Here is an 18,015-nt window from a genome sequence, read left to right as displayed (position 1 = left end):
ACAGCCATATTCGACAACAGTATTAATCCATATAATGTCAAGAACCGCTCAACTAAGTAAAGAGAAATGACAGTCCAACATTAGTTTTCTAACCATACATTAAAAAATCCTTACTGCATCATAAAATAAAACCAAACAAGACTTGACTCACTAGCCATGTTTTATTTGCAGAATGAAGAAGACAAAATAAACAAATTTCCTTAAGAGCTAGCTTACACTGAGCTAGCCACTGAAGGTAGCCTAATATTAATGTCATATGTGCTTCAGTCTACACATCATTTCAAACTTCCTTTCTCAACTTTTACTTTACTTAAATTATGTTTACTTGGAACATCATGCTTAAGAGATCATTATTTTTTATTATGCTTTTTTTTCAAGTATTTATTACTTCAAGGCTACTGCAGTTTCTGAAACTGAGGGCCATGTGTTTCACAAGTTAAGTTTTGCTCCTAAGTAAATCTGATATCTATTATGTTATATGATGTAGCCTAGCTAGGCTACCTATGACATTGATTAGCCTATTATTATTAATTATATTATATAATAACTGCAAAATATTAATTTAATATTAAACATGTTTCAAATTAGTATTATTACAATGGTGTGGTGTATGCAAACAACAGTTTATTTAACCTTTACCTCAGATTACAAATTTAACCAAGGTATCATTTGAAAGCGTATTATATGCTCTTTCAATGGGTTGTTTCAGTTCGTTTTTAGCACTAAAGGTTGTGGAGGTATTCAAGCAGTTTAGAACCATAAACTGTTTTAATGTTTGGGCTCACCTTTCTTTGGAAAGAAGTTTGTCAGCAATTGTTTTCCCTCATTTTGCTTTTTCTCTCTTTCCTGTCTTTCCTTTCTTTTCTGACACCCTGATTTAATTTTTTTTTTGGAGAAAGACATATATCACTAGCAGCACTAGGCTACAGTTTGCGCACTCCAGCAGCAGTGATGCTCAACAAAATGTGTTTAGTTATGAATCCTGGTGCTAAATTCTAAATGCATTTAGTTATGAATCCTGGACTAAACCATTTTGCGCTTTTGCAAGGGGTGAGAATGGCCTCAGTCTTCACTATTTTTAGGACACAAAATTCAGTCAGTCAATCAACCAATTTATTCAGCTAATACACTAAATTTACATTTAGTCTGACATTCATTATGACATTTAATTATGAAATTAAAATATTCAAACAAAAGGAAATATATTCCAGACTTTTCAAGGGCGGGCGGCACGGTGGTGTAGTGGTTAGCGCTGTCGCCTCACAGCAAGAAGGTCCTGGGTTCGAGCCCCGGGGCCGGCAAGGGCCTTTCTGTGTGGAGTTTGCATGTTCTCCCCGTGTCCGCGTGGGTTTCCTCCGGGTGCTCCAGTTTCCCCCACAGTCCAAAGACATGCAGGTTAGGTTAATTGGTGACTCTAAATTGACCGTAGGTGTGAGTGTGAATAGTTGTCTGTGTCTATGTGTCAGCCCTGTGATGACCTGGCGACTTGTCCAGGGTGTACCCCGCCTTTCGCCCGTAGTCAGCTGGGATAGGCTTCAGCTTGCCTGCGACCCTGTAGAAGGATAAAGCGGCTAGAGATAATGAGATGAGATGAGATGAGATGAGATGAGATGAGATGAGACTTTTCAAGGGCCTTCCCCCCACTTGGGGCCCTAGGAAGTCAGTCCCACTTTTCACCCCACTATGATGCCCCTGATTTAATACAGTCAAGCTTGAAAAATTGCAAGAACTTTGAATGTATCTTCAAGTGCAGTTGCAAAAACCATCAAGCACTCTGATGAAATGGACTCTCATGAGGACTGTCCCAGGAAAGGAAGACCAATACTTGCTGCAGAGGATAAGTTCATTTGAGTTACCGACCTCAGAAATCGCCAATTAACATCACTTCAGATTAGAGCCTACATGAATGTTTCACAGAGTCCAAGTAGCAGACACATCTGAACATGAACTGTTCAAAGGAGACTGTAAATCAGGCTTTCATGGTCAAATTGTTACGAAGAAACCACTACTGAGGGAGGCCAATAAGAACAGAATTGCTTGGGCCAAGAAACTCAAAGAATGAACATTAGACCAGTGGAAATCTGTACTTTATTCTGATGAGTCCAAATTTGAGATTTCTGGTTCCAACCACCATTTCTTTGTGAGACACAGAAAAGTGGAACATATTGTATTTGTATGTGTGGTTCCCACCATAAAGCATGGAGGAGGTGTGATGGTGTGGTGGCGTTTTGCCGGTGATGATGTTGGCAATTTGTTCGAAATTAAAGGCACACTTAAACAACATCACTGTGACAGCATTCAGCAGCAATATGCCATCCCATCTGTTTTGTGCTTAGTGGGACCATAATTTGTTTTTCAACAGAACAATGACCCAAAATTTACTCTCTCAACTAGCTTCATCATGAGGTAGACACCTAGAATAGTTTTTCAACAGTCTTGAAGGAGTGCATATATATATATATATATATATATATATATATATATATATATATATATATATATATATATATATATGAACTCCTTCAAGACTGTTGCAAAACTATTCTAGGTGTCTACCTCATGAAGCTAGTTGAGAGACTGGCAAGAGTGTGCAAAGCTGTTATGAAAGCAAAAGGTGGCTACTTTGAAGAACCTAAAATATTTAATATATACAGTATATATACATTTTACTTTGTTTGCACTTTTTTGTGTACTACATAATTCCATATTTTAGTAAATAGTTTTTATGCATTCAGCATCGTTCTGCAATACAGGAAATAATAAAAACAAAGAAAAAAACATTTGAATTAGATTTTGTTTTTGTTTTGTTTATTTGGTATAAAAAACATAGTACATGAGATACATCAATTCACAAATTGTGAAATATACAATGGTGAATGAGTAAAAATTGTACCGCAGTATATTATACCAAGGATTACTCAAAAAAGTCCAATAGAAGACTTATTTCCATTGAGGTCCTCTGTGTAGTGGAAATAAAATAACCAGGGTATACAAAGAATTATAAAATACAGCAAAGAATAAAAAAATACAATTATAACTTAATGAAACTAAACATATTTTTTAAATGTAATATTAAGAAAAATGAACAAAAATGTCCTACAATACAGATATAAAATTATCTATTTTTTTTTGTTCTATTTACATGTCATCTTGCACTTTAAGGTTAGCTTTTAATTTATTGTCATTGTATTTATTACAATGACAATAAATTCTGATTCTTTTGCATGGATATTTGAAACTGTTGATCTTCTGTACATCAGAACCTAGCTTATTCGACTCAACGATGGCAGTATATAAAAAAAATACATTTACCAAAAATGGTACGAACACGAGGTAAAACAAGAGAAGAACTGCTAGATCTTGTAGCATGAGAATGTGTGCACCTGAAATACATAATATTGTTACATAAATGGGAAGGAGCCTCACCAGAAACCACGGGCGCAGATAGAGGGTGGGACGGGTGGGATTCGTCCCACCCAGATTTAAATTCACCTCGTTCGGTCCCCCCCACTTATAGGGAGGAAAAAACGTCTATGCTGTCTTTCTTTGCATAAGGCAAACCTCACGGAAAAATCAAAAGACTAATTACCGGTACCATTCGGTTTATTGAGGTGCACAGCAGTACATACATAGTTGCAACAACTCACATAAAACAAAACAAAGACTGATATTCGGTTGGTTGAGCTGCGCAGACTGCACAGGTTGCAAGCTCGAGCTTGGTTGCTATGGTTACCCACAACAAGTTTGACAGGCATATTGGGGACAGCTCCTAGTTCAGGACCCCAACACGGCATGATGAAGGGTGCCAAACCGAAAAGGCAGAAAACAATTGCATCGTTTTTTTCAAAAAACAACGACTGTAAGTAAACTGTGCCTTACTTTTTCATATCACCTTGCAATTTTTTGATAGTCTGTTCACAGTAATGTTGTAGTGAAAGTAAAATCGTACGGAGTAGAGATGCCTTTCTGGTAGCCTCCTTCTTTCGGTGGTAGCCTGTAGATACAGTGCTCAGAAGGCAGTTTTAATGTTTAATCTGGCATTCCCTGCCATAATTTCAGTGAGCATATTGTTTCATAAGGAAACTTTGCGAAGAGTTGTTGACTGACTGCCGCTCACGCAACACACAGGCATAGTTAGAAAGTCAGGGTGCACTGGTTTACACTTTACACACAAACACGTAGCCCAGCCTCTCGCTATGTTTAACAGTCGGAACTTATGTGTTTGTAAGGCACATCAAGTAAGAAGTGACTTTTAATTACATTTTGTGGTTTTTTTTACACCCTGCTCTTTCTGTTTTCTTAAAGAATCAGTGTGCTGAAAGTCAGTTAATGTTTAAATAAAACAGTTTTTGCATACGGCATATGGCATGCTTGGGGAGTGATTGGAATCAGTATCAGAATCAATAAGCTTTATTTCTTTCAGTGATGGGTAATTAAGTTTGACAGTCCAAGTCTCAATACATAGGATACACAGACCTAGATGCTATAGATAAATACAAAGGGTAGACAAAACAGTCAGCAGTCATCCAGAACACACACACACACACACACACATATTCAACCCACATGACATCCTGTCGTGTCAGTGGTAAATAGCACATGAGAGCACCAGACATCACAGGTGTGCTCTATTCCTACTCTTTATTTATTAGTAGGCCTAAGCTAACGGTTGCAGGGATGAAGGAGTGATGGTTTTTTTGTCTTAGCTGAGTAATGTCGCCGCCCTGAGGGCATCAGAGTATATTCCTCGCACAACACATGTTGGGGGTGGGGTTGGTTTGCTGGCAGCTTTGTCCCCCCCAGTTCAAAAAACATATCTGCGCCCCTGCCAGAAACAATCTTTCTGACATGAAGTAATTTCTTGTCAGAAACTCTATATTCCACAGGAAGCCACTGAAGAGTTTTGAAATGACTAACAGTTATATGTGACCTTGAATCAAGATTTAGTAAAAGTCTGATTAATTTGTTTTGACATATTTACAGTTTTTCCTTTAGCAATTTTGACAAACCTGAATACCATGCACACGAGCCATAATCAAGATGACATCAAACCAGAGAGGACACAAGAAGTTTGGCAGTTGATAAGTCCAGATACTTCCTTATTCGAACCATAAACTTTACATGAGCATTGATCTTTTTTATCAGCTTGCTTGCCATGAAACTACTAGATACAGTCTGATCCAGTTCAACACCAAGATATTTTACAGTGGATTTGGCCTGAATAAGATATCTATTACACCTTACATTCATAACAGATTGTTCTTTTATACGATAGCTGCTACCAAATAACACCGATTCCATTTTACCGAGATGCAATGATAATTTGTCATCAACAACCTACTAATGAAGTGATTCTAATACAGTATCTAACACCTGTTCAATTTCCTGTACATTTTTAGCAGAGGTCAAGATGTTAGAGTCATCGGCATACAAAAACAAAACAATTTACTGTTAACAGCTCCCTTCATCTCATCTCATCTCATCTCATCTCATCTCATTATCTCTAGCCGCTTTATCCTGTTCTACAGGGTCGCAGGCAAGCTGGAGCCTATCCCAGCTGACTACGGGCGAAAGGCGGGGTACACACTGGACAAGTCGCCAGGTCATCACAGGGCTGACACATAGACACAGACAACCATTCACACTCACATTCACACCTACGGTCAATTTAGAGTCACCAGTTAACCTAACCTGCATGTCTTTGGACTGTGAGGGAAACCGGAGCACCCAGAGGAAACCCACGTGGACACGGGGAGAACATGCAAACTCCACACAGAAAGGCCCTCGCCAGCCACGGGGCTCGAACCCGGACCTTCTTGCTGTGGGGCGACAGCGCTAACCACTACACCACCGTGCCGCCCAGCTCCCTTCATGTCATTTACATATATTAAAAACAACAGTGGGCCCAGAATAGAACCTTGTGGGACACCACAGGTGATTAATCTTTCTTCAAATAAAGTAATATTTATGTCTACCACTTGTTTCCTAGAGCTTAAATATGATGAAAACCAGTTTATGTAGTTTTGACTCGTCCCAAGAGCTTCCAATTTACCTAACAGTAAGTTGTGGTTGACAATGTCAAAAGCTTTCTGTAAGTCATACCACAGTAATTTCCTTTATCAATCTCTGAACGTATAAAATCAGTTAAGTGTATCAGACAAGTTTCAGTTGAATAATTATTTCTAAAACCAGACTGTAGCTCATAGAGAAGGTTATTGCATTGCAGATATTCATACACTTGGTCATACACAATTCTTTCAAGGATTTTAGACATTACTCCTAAAACAGACACCGGCCTATAATTATCCACTTCTTTGTTTGTTTTTTGTTTGTTTTTTTGTACAAAGGGACTATACGTGCCATTTTAAAGTCATCAGGCACAGTTTGTTGACTAAGTGACAAATTAACAATATGTGCAATTGCTGGAGTTATGTGTTCAGCTCCATCCCTTATAAACATGGCAGGTATTAAGTCTAATCCTGTAGCTTTGTTTTTGTTTACATTTTTCAATGCTTTGCACACCATAGCCTCATCAACACTACAAAAATCAAAACTATTCTGATTAATACCTTTTGCCCTATAAAAAGCAGTAACATATGACAGACCAAATAAGCCACTTGTTTGTGGCGATTTTGAAACTAAATTATACGCCACTGTTGTAAAAAAAAAAAATTTAATTTAACTTATTGGCGACTTCAAGTTTGTCTTATTTTACACTGCCATTGATTTCTAGTCCTACTGTATGTTAGTTGCTTTTCTATTCACAGCTTTATCACCAGTACCAAGATATTTCAGTGTTTTCCATAGCTGTTTTGGAGAGTACCTATTGTCATTAATTTGATTCCTCACATAATCTTGTTTAGCCTGTTTTATTAACCTTTGGGTTCTCTTGCATAACTTTTTGTAACAGTTATATTTGCTAGAATTATTAGATACTTTAAATTCCTTTAACAACTGGTCCCTTTCATAAATATAATTTATGATTTCAGAATTAAGCCATGGTTTGTGATCTTTGAGGGTGTGTCCAAACTTTTGACTGGTATTGTATTTGAAAATGAGCACAGTTTCATAGACTCAAGGGTGGAGCTGGGGGAGGTGGACCACCCACCACTGATTAGAGGCCATGAAGATTCTTTTTTTTTCTTCTTTTTTTATTAAATTTTCATGGTGTAGAGTACCAAATGGGCAGCTCTGTCACCATTGGCCTTGCAAGGTTCAAGATGATTTTAACCAGTAGATGGTGTTTTGAGCCAGTTTCAACTTTATAAAATGCTGATTTTTATAAAAATTATAATTTTGTCAATATTCACACCAGCATTGATGTGTTTCATCACAATACAGTCGTATAATTTAGTTTCCAGCTCAAAAAACACATTCCAGTGTACAATACTTCTTTAAGGTTTAAATTTTTCTCATATTTCTACAACCCCAAATCAGAAAAAGTCAGGACGGTCTAGAAAGTGCAAATAAAAAAAGAAAGCAGTGATTTCTAAGTTTACTTTGACATGTATTTCATTGCAGACAGTATGAACCCAAGATATTTCATGTTTTGTCTGGTCAACTTCATTTCATTTGTCAATATGCATCCATTCCTGTGTTTCAGGCCTGCAACACATTCCAAAATCAGTTGGGACAGGGCAAGTTAGGGGTAGTAATGAGGTAAAACAATTAAATAATGATGTGATTTGAAACAGGTGATGTCAACCGGTGATTGTAATCCTAATTTAGTACAAAATCACTATCCAGGAAAGGTCTAGTTTTTGAGATGCAAAGATGGGCCTCGGATCTCCAGTTAGTCAACAAATGCATGAGAAAATTACTGAAATATTTAAAAACGATGTTCTTCAAAGAAAGATAGGAAGGGATTTGGATATTTCCTCCTCCACGGTGCATATCATTAAACAATTCAAGGAATCTGGAGGAATTTCTGTGCATAAAGGGCAAGACAGCAAGCCTAAGCTGAACACCTGTGATCTAAGATCCATATTTCCTCAATAGCTGATATAACTGCATGAGCTCGGAATTACGTTTGCAAACCTTTGTCAGGCTCTACAATATGGAGTTACATCCACAAATACCAGTTTACTGTGCAAAAAGGAAGTCTTATTTTAACTGTGTCCAGAAGTGCCATCGACTGCTCTGGGCTTGGAGGCATCTGGGATGGACCATCACACAGTGGAAACATGTATTGTGGTCAGACAAATCAGTATTCCTGTTTTTTTTTTTTTTCAAGAAATAGACACCATGTGCTCCCGACCAAAGAAGAAAAGGACCATCCAGACTGTTACCAGCAGCAAGTCCAAAAGCCAGGGTGTGTCATTATATGAGGTTGTGTCAGTGCCCTTGGCAAAGGTAACTTACACTTCTGTGATGGCAGCATTTAGTTTTTAGAGCAACATATGTTGCCTTTGAGACAACGTCTTTTCCAGGGATATTTCAACAAGACAATGCAGAACCACGTTCTGCACACATTACAAAGGCATTGCTGTGGAAAAAGAGAGTGCCTGTCCCCAATATAGAATGTGTGGCAAACTTTGAAACAAAAAATATGACAACAACTCCATACTGTTGCACACCTTAAGACCCGCTTACAGGAAGAATAGGACAAAATAACACCTGAAACGCTTCATCACTTGGTGTCTTCAGTCCCTAAACATCTTTTAGGTGCTGTGAGAAGGAATGGCAACATTACAAAGTGGTAAATGCTTTACCATCCCAACTTTTTTTTTTTAATGTGTTGCAAGAATCAAAATTGAAATGTATTTATTTTGAAAAGCAATAAAATTCATGAGGTAAAACATCAAATAATGTGCTGTTGTGTTGTTTCGAGTGAAATAAATATTGTTTTGAGGTCAAGGATTATTTGCAAATCTTCATTTCCAGTTTTGATTTCAATTTCAACATACCATCCCAGCTTTTTCTGATTTGGGGCTGTAGAATGAATTTACCTTAATTAAACACAAAGATCCTGATTTTACCCATCTTTACCAAAGGGCCAGAAATTATTTAGCTCACTTGTCTTGTCTGATGCAGGAATTACAGGTCCTTCCCCTGCCTCAGATCATCCCTTTTCTTCAGATTAATACTTAACACCTTCACAAAAATAGGTGGTTTATCTTTAATATCCCCTTTAACATTGTCTGATTTTTTTTTTCATTATTTGTTTTCTCTGTCTCTTACTCCCTCTCTTTTTCTCAGGTAACCCAGTGTCAGCAGTTGTCACCTGTAATCTGTTTGTTATCCCTGCATTGAGAAAAATGCAGGGTATCCTGGACCCAAGGCCAACAATCATCAAAGCCAGGGTATGCACCAGTCTTAAAGTAGAGTGCTGAGACTTATTGAAGATACATTATTAAAAGCATATTTCTCTCATGCTGTGATGTCATCAGCCTGTGCCCTTTTCTCCATAGCTCTCTTGTGATGTTAAATTGGACCCGCGTCCAGAGTACCACCGCTGTATATTAACATGGCACCACCAAGAGCCTCTGCCTTGGGCACAGAGTACAGGTAACAGTAAATGCATATGTAATGATTAGATTAGATTAGATTAGATTAGATTAGATTAGATTAGATTAGATTAGATTAGATTAGATTAGATTAGATTAGATTAGATTAGATTAGATAGATAAAACTTTATTGATCCCTTTGGGAGGGTTCCCTCAGGGAAATTAAGAAATATCCATGTTATATAAGTAAAACACACTATGTCTTGGTAAGAAGAGCAGAAAAGTAAAAAAAGGTGGGAAAAAGAGGTTCAAAGAGCTAAAAACTACAGAGCTACTGGAGAGGCAGCCATCTCACACAGTGCCCATACAAAAAAAAATGTGTGTGTATTTTTGTCTTTTTTTTACATATCTGACACACTGCTTCTCTTTTGTTTAGGAAATCAAATGAGTAGTCGGCTAATGAGCATGCGCAGTGCCAACGGCCTTCTGATGTTGCCTCCGAAAACAGAGCAATACGTGGAGCTGCACAAAGGCGAGGTGGTGGACGTCATGGTCATAGGGCGGCTATGATGTCATCAAATAGTCATAACCAGAGAAGATAAATGTGGTGCATGTCCACATATCATTTATTATATTGTAATATGCAATGGCACAGTAATTTCTTTTATTATTTTTTTCTATTTGGACAAAAGTTGCTGAAGTATCATCAACATTGCAAACAAAAGCAAATTTAAAGCATTATGAATAGACACAATATTTCAGCAAGAGAGGAAGTATGTATGGATATACACAGGATATTATAAAGTCTAAACACCCCTGTTTTTGTGATGTGGAAAAAAATGAAACTACAGTAAATCAAGTTAGACTAGTCGAAATGTTTTAGGGGAAAACCAAAAAAAAAACCAAAAGAAATTATGACCTGGTGACTTGTCCAGGGTGTACCCCGCCTTTCGCCCGTAGTCAGCTGGGATAGGCTCCAGCTTGCCTGTGACCCTGTGGAACAGGATAAAGCAGCTAGAGATAATGAGATGAGATCCTGGTTGCATAAGTGTGCACACTTTTACTATGTAATAGCACCCTTTCCCTTTTTGCCTTTGCAGATATTCCTGCAACTCCTTTAATGTTGCTATATGTCTCTTGGCAGCCCCTCTGATAAGTTTTCTTCTTGTCCTTTCATCAATTTTGGAGAGCTGTCCTGTCCTTGGTGATGTCAGAGTGGTATCCCATTTTCTCCACTTGCTGATTATGGTCTTCTCAGTCTTTGATGGTGTAGCTAAAATTTGAGAAATTCTTTTGATCTTCTGACAATCTTTTGTACCTCCTGATGGAGACCTTTCGACAGTAAGATCCTGTACATGCTTTGTAAGCTCTTCGTAGACCATGGCTTCAGCAGTTGGATGAAACCAAAAATATGTCAAGAAAATCCTACAGAAGCAGTTTAGCTTTATTTGGGCTTAATCAGACAATGATGAGCGCATCATCCGCTCTGCTGAGAGTTGGCTGCAACCTTCCATCTCTTCCGGACCTGTACAAGTCCAGGACCCTGAGAGGAGCAGAAAGGATTGTGGCCGACCCCTCTCACCCCAGACAAAAACTTTTCGAACCACTCCCCTCTAGTAGGAGGCTGTGCTCCATTAGAACCAAAACATCACACCATAAGGCCAGCTTTTTCCCCACTACAACTTGCCTCATCAATCAGGTCAGAGACCTCCACTGAGTTTGTCTCTGAACTGCAATTTTGTACATTTCGAGGTCATGTCATACATCTCCATTCTGTGAACCTTTATTGCACATTCCAGCTCACACTGTACAGCTTGGTTATTGACTTCGCCCACTACACATATTCTCTTCCTCTCACGCACTCTCATCATGTCTCTTCTCCATCTTCATAATGTGACCTATTTTTGCACATTCCTGACATATTGTACAGCTTGGTCTCCAACAACTCATGCACATACCCCTTAAATATGTCCACTTTTCAAATTTGTATATTTCAGATTCTTCTTATTTTTTATTCTGTGTGGGATCAGGACACGTCGTCCAATGACCACTTAGATCAATGCCATTTCATCCAATAGTTGAGACACTTCATCCAAAGCCTTTTTCATATGCACTATCAAAGCCTTTTTCATACGCACTATCAATTATTTTATATGTGTGACAAGGTCGAGATATAAACAAACCATAATTCATTTAAGGGAGTGCATTAAGCAGGTTTATGACTGTGTCTCCCCATAATAAATGGAAATTAACAAAACAAAATATAAACACCCACCCCCAAACTCATGCTTAAATTGTGATTTATATACCTAATAACCTATATGTACCTCCCACTGTCAGAGAGTGGTAGGAGATGGATGCAAATACAAAAGTAATGTTTATTAATAATTGTGAAAACACAGGCAAACAATCCAAAACGGCAGGCAATCTCATAAACATGAAACTAGCAAAAGGTCAGGCAAGGTACAAACAGGCTAAATCAGGCAAAGACAAAAACAGAATCTAAGAACAGGAAACAGGATCGGCAACCCAGGGAAGCTACATGGGAGAATAAGGCTCAGTAATGCGTGATGTAATACTTCGCACTGAATGTGCATTTTCTCAGTCTTTTATATAGGCACACTGATGCCTCTTGATCATGTGCAGGTGAGCCTCATTAACAGTGCGCATGCAAGAGTCCGCTCGGTGCACGTGCAGTCCGGAGCGCACCCGAGCGGACTCTTGCACGCACGCTGTTAATGAGGCTCACTTGCACATGATCATGAGGCATCAGCGTGCCTATATAAAGACTGAGATATATAAAGACTGAATTTTCTAATTTCTGGATATCATATCTCACACTTGCCAAGGATATCTGGCAAGTGTGAGTATAGATATTCTATGTAATTTGGTCTAATAAAAAACGATCTCTCCCCACAAGCGGCCCCAACCGAACGCACCTGAAGTTGACACTCACTGATTCCCATCATTTCCAGTTTTATTTTCATTTTGCAAAAATGTATTTTGCTTTGGTCATATTCCATTGAGAATCCCTCCTTTTTTCAAACAAACAAATACTTGAAATATAAAATAATTGATAGTGCGTATGAAAAAGGCTTTGAATTAAACGTCTTAACTATTGGACGAAATGGCATTGGACGAAATGGCCTGTATCCTTCTATGTATATATCTACTTTTTGTCTTTGCTAAATACTTCGATCTTAACTGTTCAAGCACCAATCATCAAAGCAAATTCTTTGTGTGTGAGAATATTACTTGGCAATAAACTCGATTGTGATTCTGATCACGTCATTGATGACAGGTGTATAATAATTACATGTAAACATTTGTTTGAATATTATTGGTTAATTCTGAGCACAGTCACATGCCCCATGATAAAGTTTGTGCACACTTATGCCACTTAGTTATGATATTTTTTTCTTTTACTTTTTTTTAATCCCTAATACATTTCTATTTGATTTTCACTTGAATATTGTTGGTTGCTATGTCATATCATAACAGTGGAAAAAGATCTAACATGATTAATCTTGGTTTCATTTTTCATCACAAAAAAACTCCAATTTTAACAGGGTTGTGTAGCATTTTTATATCCACTCGTGCGTGTGTGTGTAAATACATACATTCATACACACACACAACATGGCCAGATGTTTATGGACACTTGATCATCATGCCTGTATGTCTTTATTGAACATCCCATTCCAGAAATTATTCCCCCTTTGCTGTCATAAGACTGCAAGTTGGCCTAGTGGTTAGCTTGCCCGCCTCTTGATCAGGAGATTGCGAGTTCTAGTCATGGTTGGGTCATACCAAAGACCATCATAAAAATGGTACCTACTGCTGTCTGGCAATACAGATGTGAGTTGGGAGCCAACCTCTCATGGTTACCAGAGGACTAGCCCCCCACTGTAACCCTAGCTATGTAAGAGGCCGAGGGCTATGGAGATCGGCGCCACCCTATTCACCACATGGTGTGGGAAGGACTTTTTTGCTGTTATAAGCAGCTCCACTCTTCTGGGAAGGCTTTCTACTAGATTTTGGGGTGTGGCTGTAGGGATTTGTGTTCTTTCAGCTGCAAGAGCATTAGTGAGATCAGACACTGATATTGGACGAGGAGGTCTGGGGTGCAGTCAGTGTTCCAGTTCATCCCGAAGGTGTTCAGTGAGGTTGAGGTTAGGACTCTGTGCGAGACACACGAGTTCTTCCACTCCAGGCTTAACACACCATGTCTGTAGTTTGCTTTGTGCACAACTGCATTGTCATACTGGAACATTATTTGGCCTCTTCGTTCCAGTGAAGCTAAATTGTAATGCTATAGCATACAAAGACATTCTATACAATTTGTGCTTCCAACTTTGTGGCAACAGGAAGGCTCATATACAGGTGTCATGGTCAGGTATCCACATACTTTAGCCACACCCACATGCAGGAACATCATACTAATACTGAGTAGGACCCCCCTTTTGCTCACACAACAACCTCAGTTCTTCAAGGAATGAATTCCACAAAGTCTTGGAAATAATCTCTTGAGGTTTTGGTCCATGTTGACATTGTTGTGTTATGTAATTGATAGAATCATGCATTCTTTGAATGTGACAGCCAGTCTGATTACTATTGCTAATTACATGCCTCCCTTTATGGCCACAATTTATCTTATAATGGCTATTTCCAGCATGATAATGTGCCAAGTCACAAAGCGCAAGTCGTCCCAAACTGGTTCCATTCACGACAATAAGTTCAGTGTACTTCAGGATCCTCCCCAGATCTGAATAGAGCACCTTTGAGATGTGGTACAATGGGAGATTCACAGCATAAATGTTCAGCTTACAAATCTACAGAAATTATGTGGTTCAGTCATGTCAACATAGAAATGTTTCCAACACTTTGTGGAATCTATGCAATGAAGAATTGGTGTTGTTCTGAGAGACAGTGTTATTGTTAGTTATGTATATACACAAACTGGTTATCAATTTGTTTGCGCATAAAACAGAATAAAATTTAAATAAGGAAACCTACTATCAATCTTTTTTTTTTTTTACAGGGAGGGTGAACTCATTAAGTCTGTAGATAAAAGACTCATAGGGCAAATGTTAACTTTAAAAATAAATATATGGTATACTACAAGTGCCTAATTAGAGTGATAAAGGTTTTGGCCTTTTGCAATTAGAATAAATTGTTCTAAGAGTGTTCCAGTAAAGTCATTTCTAAATTCATTAAACATTTAACAATTAAACAATTCTCAGTTCATTATACCTATATTAGGTTAATACATTTTAAAATTTAAAATGAGTTAATTTTATGCTTAAAAATGGTAATCCATAAAAAAATGGAAATATATATTTCAGATAGCCCTGTGATGACCTGGCGACTTGTCCAGGGTGTACCCCGCCTTTCGCCCGTAGTCAGCTGTGATAGGCTCCAGCTTGCCTGCGACCCTGTAGAAGGATAAAGTGGCTACAGATAATGAGATGAGATGAGATGAGATGAGATATTTCAGATACTTTTGATTTTATTACTCACACATGTAAACATGCTCACTCATGCAGCACCTGGCAGTATCACAGTGCAAAAAAATCATACAGAAATTGGACAACAGAAAAAAGGGAAAACATTGCCTGTTCTCTCTCTAATCACTATCTGTCCAGTTTGAGTCTGCTGTAACCTCAGATTCCTGTCTTTGGCTGACAGGAGCGAAACCCAATGTATTCTTCTGCTTTTGTTACCCATCCTCAAGGAGTGTTTTGAGAGGCTCTTCTGCTCACTTTCATTGTAAAGAGTGATTATTTGCATATCCATAGACTTCCTGTCAGCTAGAACCAGTCTGTTCATTCTCGTCTAACTTTAGGGAATGTTGTGTGTGAAAATCTCAGATCAGCAGTTTCTGAAATACTCAAACCAGCTCGTCTGATATCAACAAACATGCCATGGTCAAAGTCACTGAGATCACATTTTCCCCATTCTGATGTGAACATTAACTGAAACTCTTGAGCTGTACTTCATAGTATTTTTCATCAAATGAACTGTAAATAATGATTTTTGCTTGAAATAATAATTCTGTCCTTCAAATTTTTTCTTCATCAAAAATTCCTCCCTCTGCAGGAGGCATTTGGCATTCTAACTGTCAAGTTGTTGAGTTAATCTGGGGAAATTTCACCCCATGCTTCTTGGAACACTTCCCACAAATTGGATTAGTTTGATGGACACATTTTAAGAACCTTATGGTCAGGCTCCTCTCACAACAGCTCAGTTGGGTTGAGATCTGGTGATGGTGCAGGCCAGTCCATTACAGATAGAATACTAGCTTCTGCTTCTTCTCTAAGTATTGCATAGTTTAGAGCTGTGCTTTGGGTTATTGTCCTGATATAGGAGGAAATTGGCTCCAATCAAGTGCCATCCACAGGGTATGGAGTGATAGCCTTCCTTGTTCAAGATTCCTTTTATTGTGTTTGTCACCCACTTTAGCACCACCAAAGCAATTCCAGACCATTGCCTTTCCTCCACCATGCGTGACAGATGGCATTAAGCCCAGCATCTTTTCAGTTTTTCTACATCTTGCAAATGTTCTTCATTTTCCAAAAAACCTCAAACTTCAAATGAACAGATTTGTCTGTCCATTACACTTATTTTTCAGTCTTCCTCTGTCCAGTGTCTGTGTTCTTTGGCCCATCTTAATCTCTTACTTTTATTGGCCAGTCTCAGAAATGTCTTTTTTTCTTTACAACTCTGCCGAGAAGACCAGCATTCTGGAACCATCTCTGTTGACACTGAGACTGGTGTTTTATAGGTACCATTCAGTGTGCCTGGGCCTCCCACTTGTCTTTCTGTCCTGGTTAGAGCTAGTTTGTGTTGCTCTTTGATGAGAGTAACACACACTGTTGTATGAAATCTTCAGATTCTTGGCAATTTTGTTGAAAACCTTTTTTAAGAACAAGAATAGATTGATGAGTTTCAGGAGGTTTTTTTTCCGGCCATTTTGAGTCATTAATCAAATGCCACAAATGCTGATGCTCCAGATACTTAACTAGCCTAAAGAAGGACACTTTTATTGTTTCTTTAATCAACACAATGGTTTTCAGCTGTGCTAACAAAATTGAAAAATGGTTTTCTAATGATTAATTAGCCTTTTAACATGATAAACCTGGATTAGCTATCACAGTGTGCTATTGGAACACAGTCATGATGGTTACTGAAAATAACCCTCTTTACACCTATGTAGATATTCCATTAAAAATAATCAGTTTCCAGCTATAATAATCATTTAAAACATTAACAATGTCTAGACTTTGTTTTGATAGATTTAATGTTATTTTAATTGAAAAAAAATGTGTGCTTTTCTTTCAAAACCAAGGGAATTTCAAAATTACTCTAAACTTTTGACCAGTAGCGTATGTTTGATTTCTTCCCTATTCGCATGCTGGGCACAATTAATTGTCTCAGATATTCAAACAAAATTAAATAGAAGACAATCTAAGTAAACGCAATACAATTTGTGATGGAGGTTAAATGTCAGTTGCACAAAACCACTGTTTATGGCACAATTCTAGAGGCCTGGATCACTCGGGATTGTGTGAGGGTGACATTTGGGCGAAAGTAGGTGCCACTGAGTAAAGTAGAACTACATCAGTGTTAGAGGAGACTTCAGAAATCAGACATGTGGGTTTTTTCTGTTACTGAAATGTACTTAGTCAGTCTTACAGAATACTTTCATAATCACATCTCCCCATTATTAATTGGTTATTATTAATTATACCCAGTATCCCAGGGTTTCTTAACTCCTGATTCAGTTTTTCAGCAAATTATTAAACTCTAGATTAGCAGAGTCAGATGCTTTCTGTTGAGGGAAATTTTCAAAATATATTGGCCAGTGGGTCCCCACGTTGAGAAACCCTACTTTAGGGCTTGGACATTTTATTTGTTTGACTTTAAAAGGAGGACACAGCTTATTTAAGAGCTGACAGTGTTTTTAAACTAAATACACAAAATATACAGTCAAATATGCGAGAGTAATGTTGTGCATATGTGACCAGCACTCTTGAAATATTGAAGCAATGAGGAGAAAACCCCTGTACTATAAAAAAAAGTTTTCTGTAATGATATTAAAACTGAATAAAATCATTAATCATTATGTAAAAATGTGGTTCATTTTGTGTGTGTTTTTTTAAATAAACATTGAGAAGTGGCTGAATTACCCATGCAAGAAAGTAGCCAAGAATATTGACTAATAAATAAATACAATTCCACCCTAAAAGACTCCACACTGCCAGGGCCAGTTGTGTGCCACCGCCAAGAGAACAGCCAATCAGTTTCAGGCATTTAAAAATCATCAGAAGCTGATTATCTGCAGTGTACACACTGCACCACAGGAAGCTAGTTCTCCCCAACTTGTATGGTACACTAAAACAACAATAGATGATCATATTCCTAAATTTTCATGACAGAAGCATGATGCTAAAACTGTGAAGTGTGTGCTATAGTGTGAGTGGCTGAAGGCTGCTATGTTTTTAAAGCAACCTATTCAGGAGTAAAAATCCTTTCACAGATTAGCACATACAGTACAATAGATTTTAGC

General features: G+C 38.0%; 1 protein-coding gene across 23 annotated transcripts in view; it reads left to right on the top strand.

Moving 5' to 3' along the window:
* Positions 1-17,579, top strand: part of gphna (gephyrin a) — a 471,572-nt gene extending 453,993 nt beyond the window's left edge. For 19 of the 23 annotated variants that reach the window (XM_060933582.1, XM_060933586.1, XM_060933579.1 and 16 more), the window contains 3 exons: positions 9,199-9,302; positions 9,411-9,507; positions 9,883-17,579. In XM_060933582.1, coding sequence (XP_060789565.1) covers positions 9,199-9,302; positions 9,411-9,507; positions 9,883-10,016 — 335 coding nt within the window. In that variant the 3' untranslated portion in view covers positions 10,017-17,579. Of the gene's footprint in view, positions 1-4,995; positions 5,465-9,033; positions 9,174-9,198; positions 9,303-9,410; positions 9,508-9,882 lie in introns of those variants that run through there. The other 4 variants (XR_009655626.1, XM_060933599.1, XM_060933598.1 and 1 more) reach the window with 4 other exon arrangements.
* Positions 17,580-18,015: the final 436 nt, after the last annotated feature.

Source organism: Neoarius graeffei, chromosome 11 (assembly GCF_027579695.1).
Source record: "Neoarius graeffei isolate fNeoGra1 chromosome 11, fNeoGra1.pri, whole genome shotgun sequence".
Taxonomy (NCBI): Eukaryota; Metazoa; Chordata; class Actinopteri; order Siluriformes; family Ariidae; genus Neoarius; species Neoarius graeffei.
The sequence above is the reverse complement of the archived record's forward strand: the minus strand, read 5'-3'. Positions and strand labels throughout refer to the sequence as shown.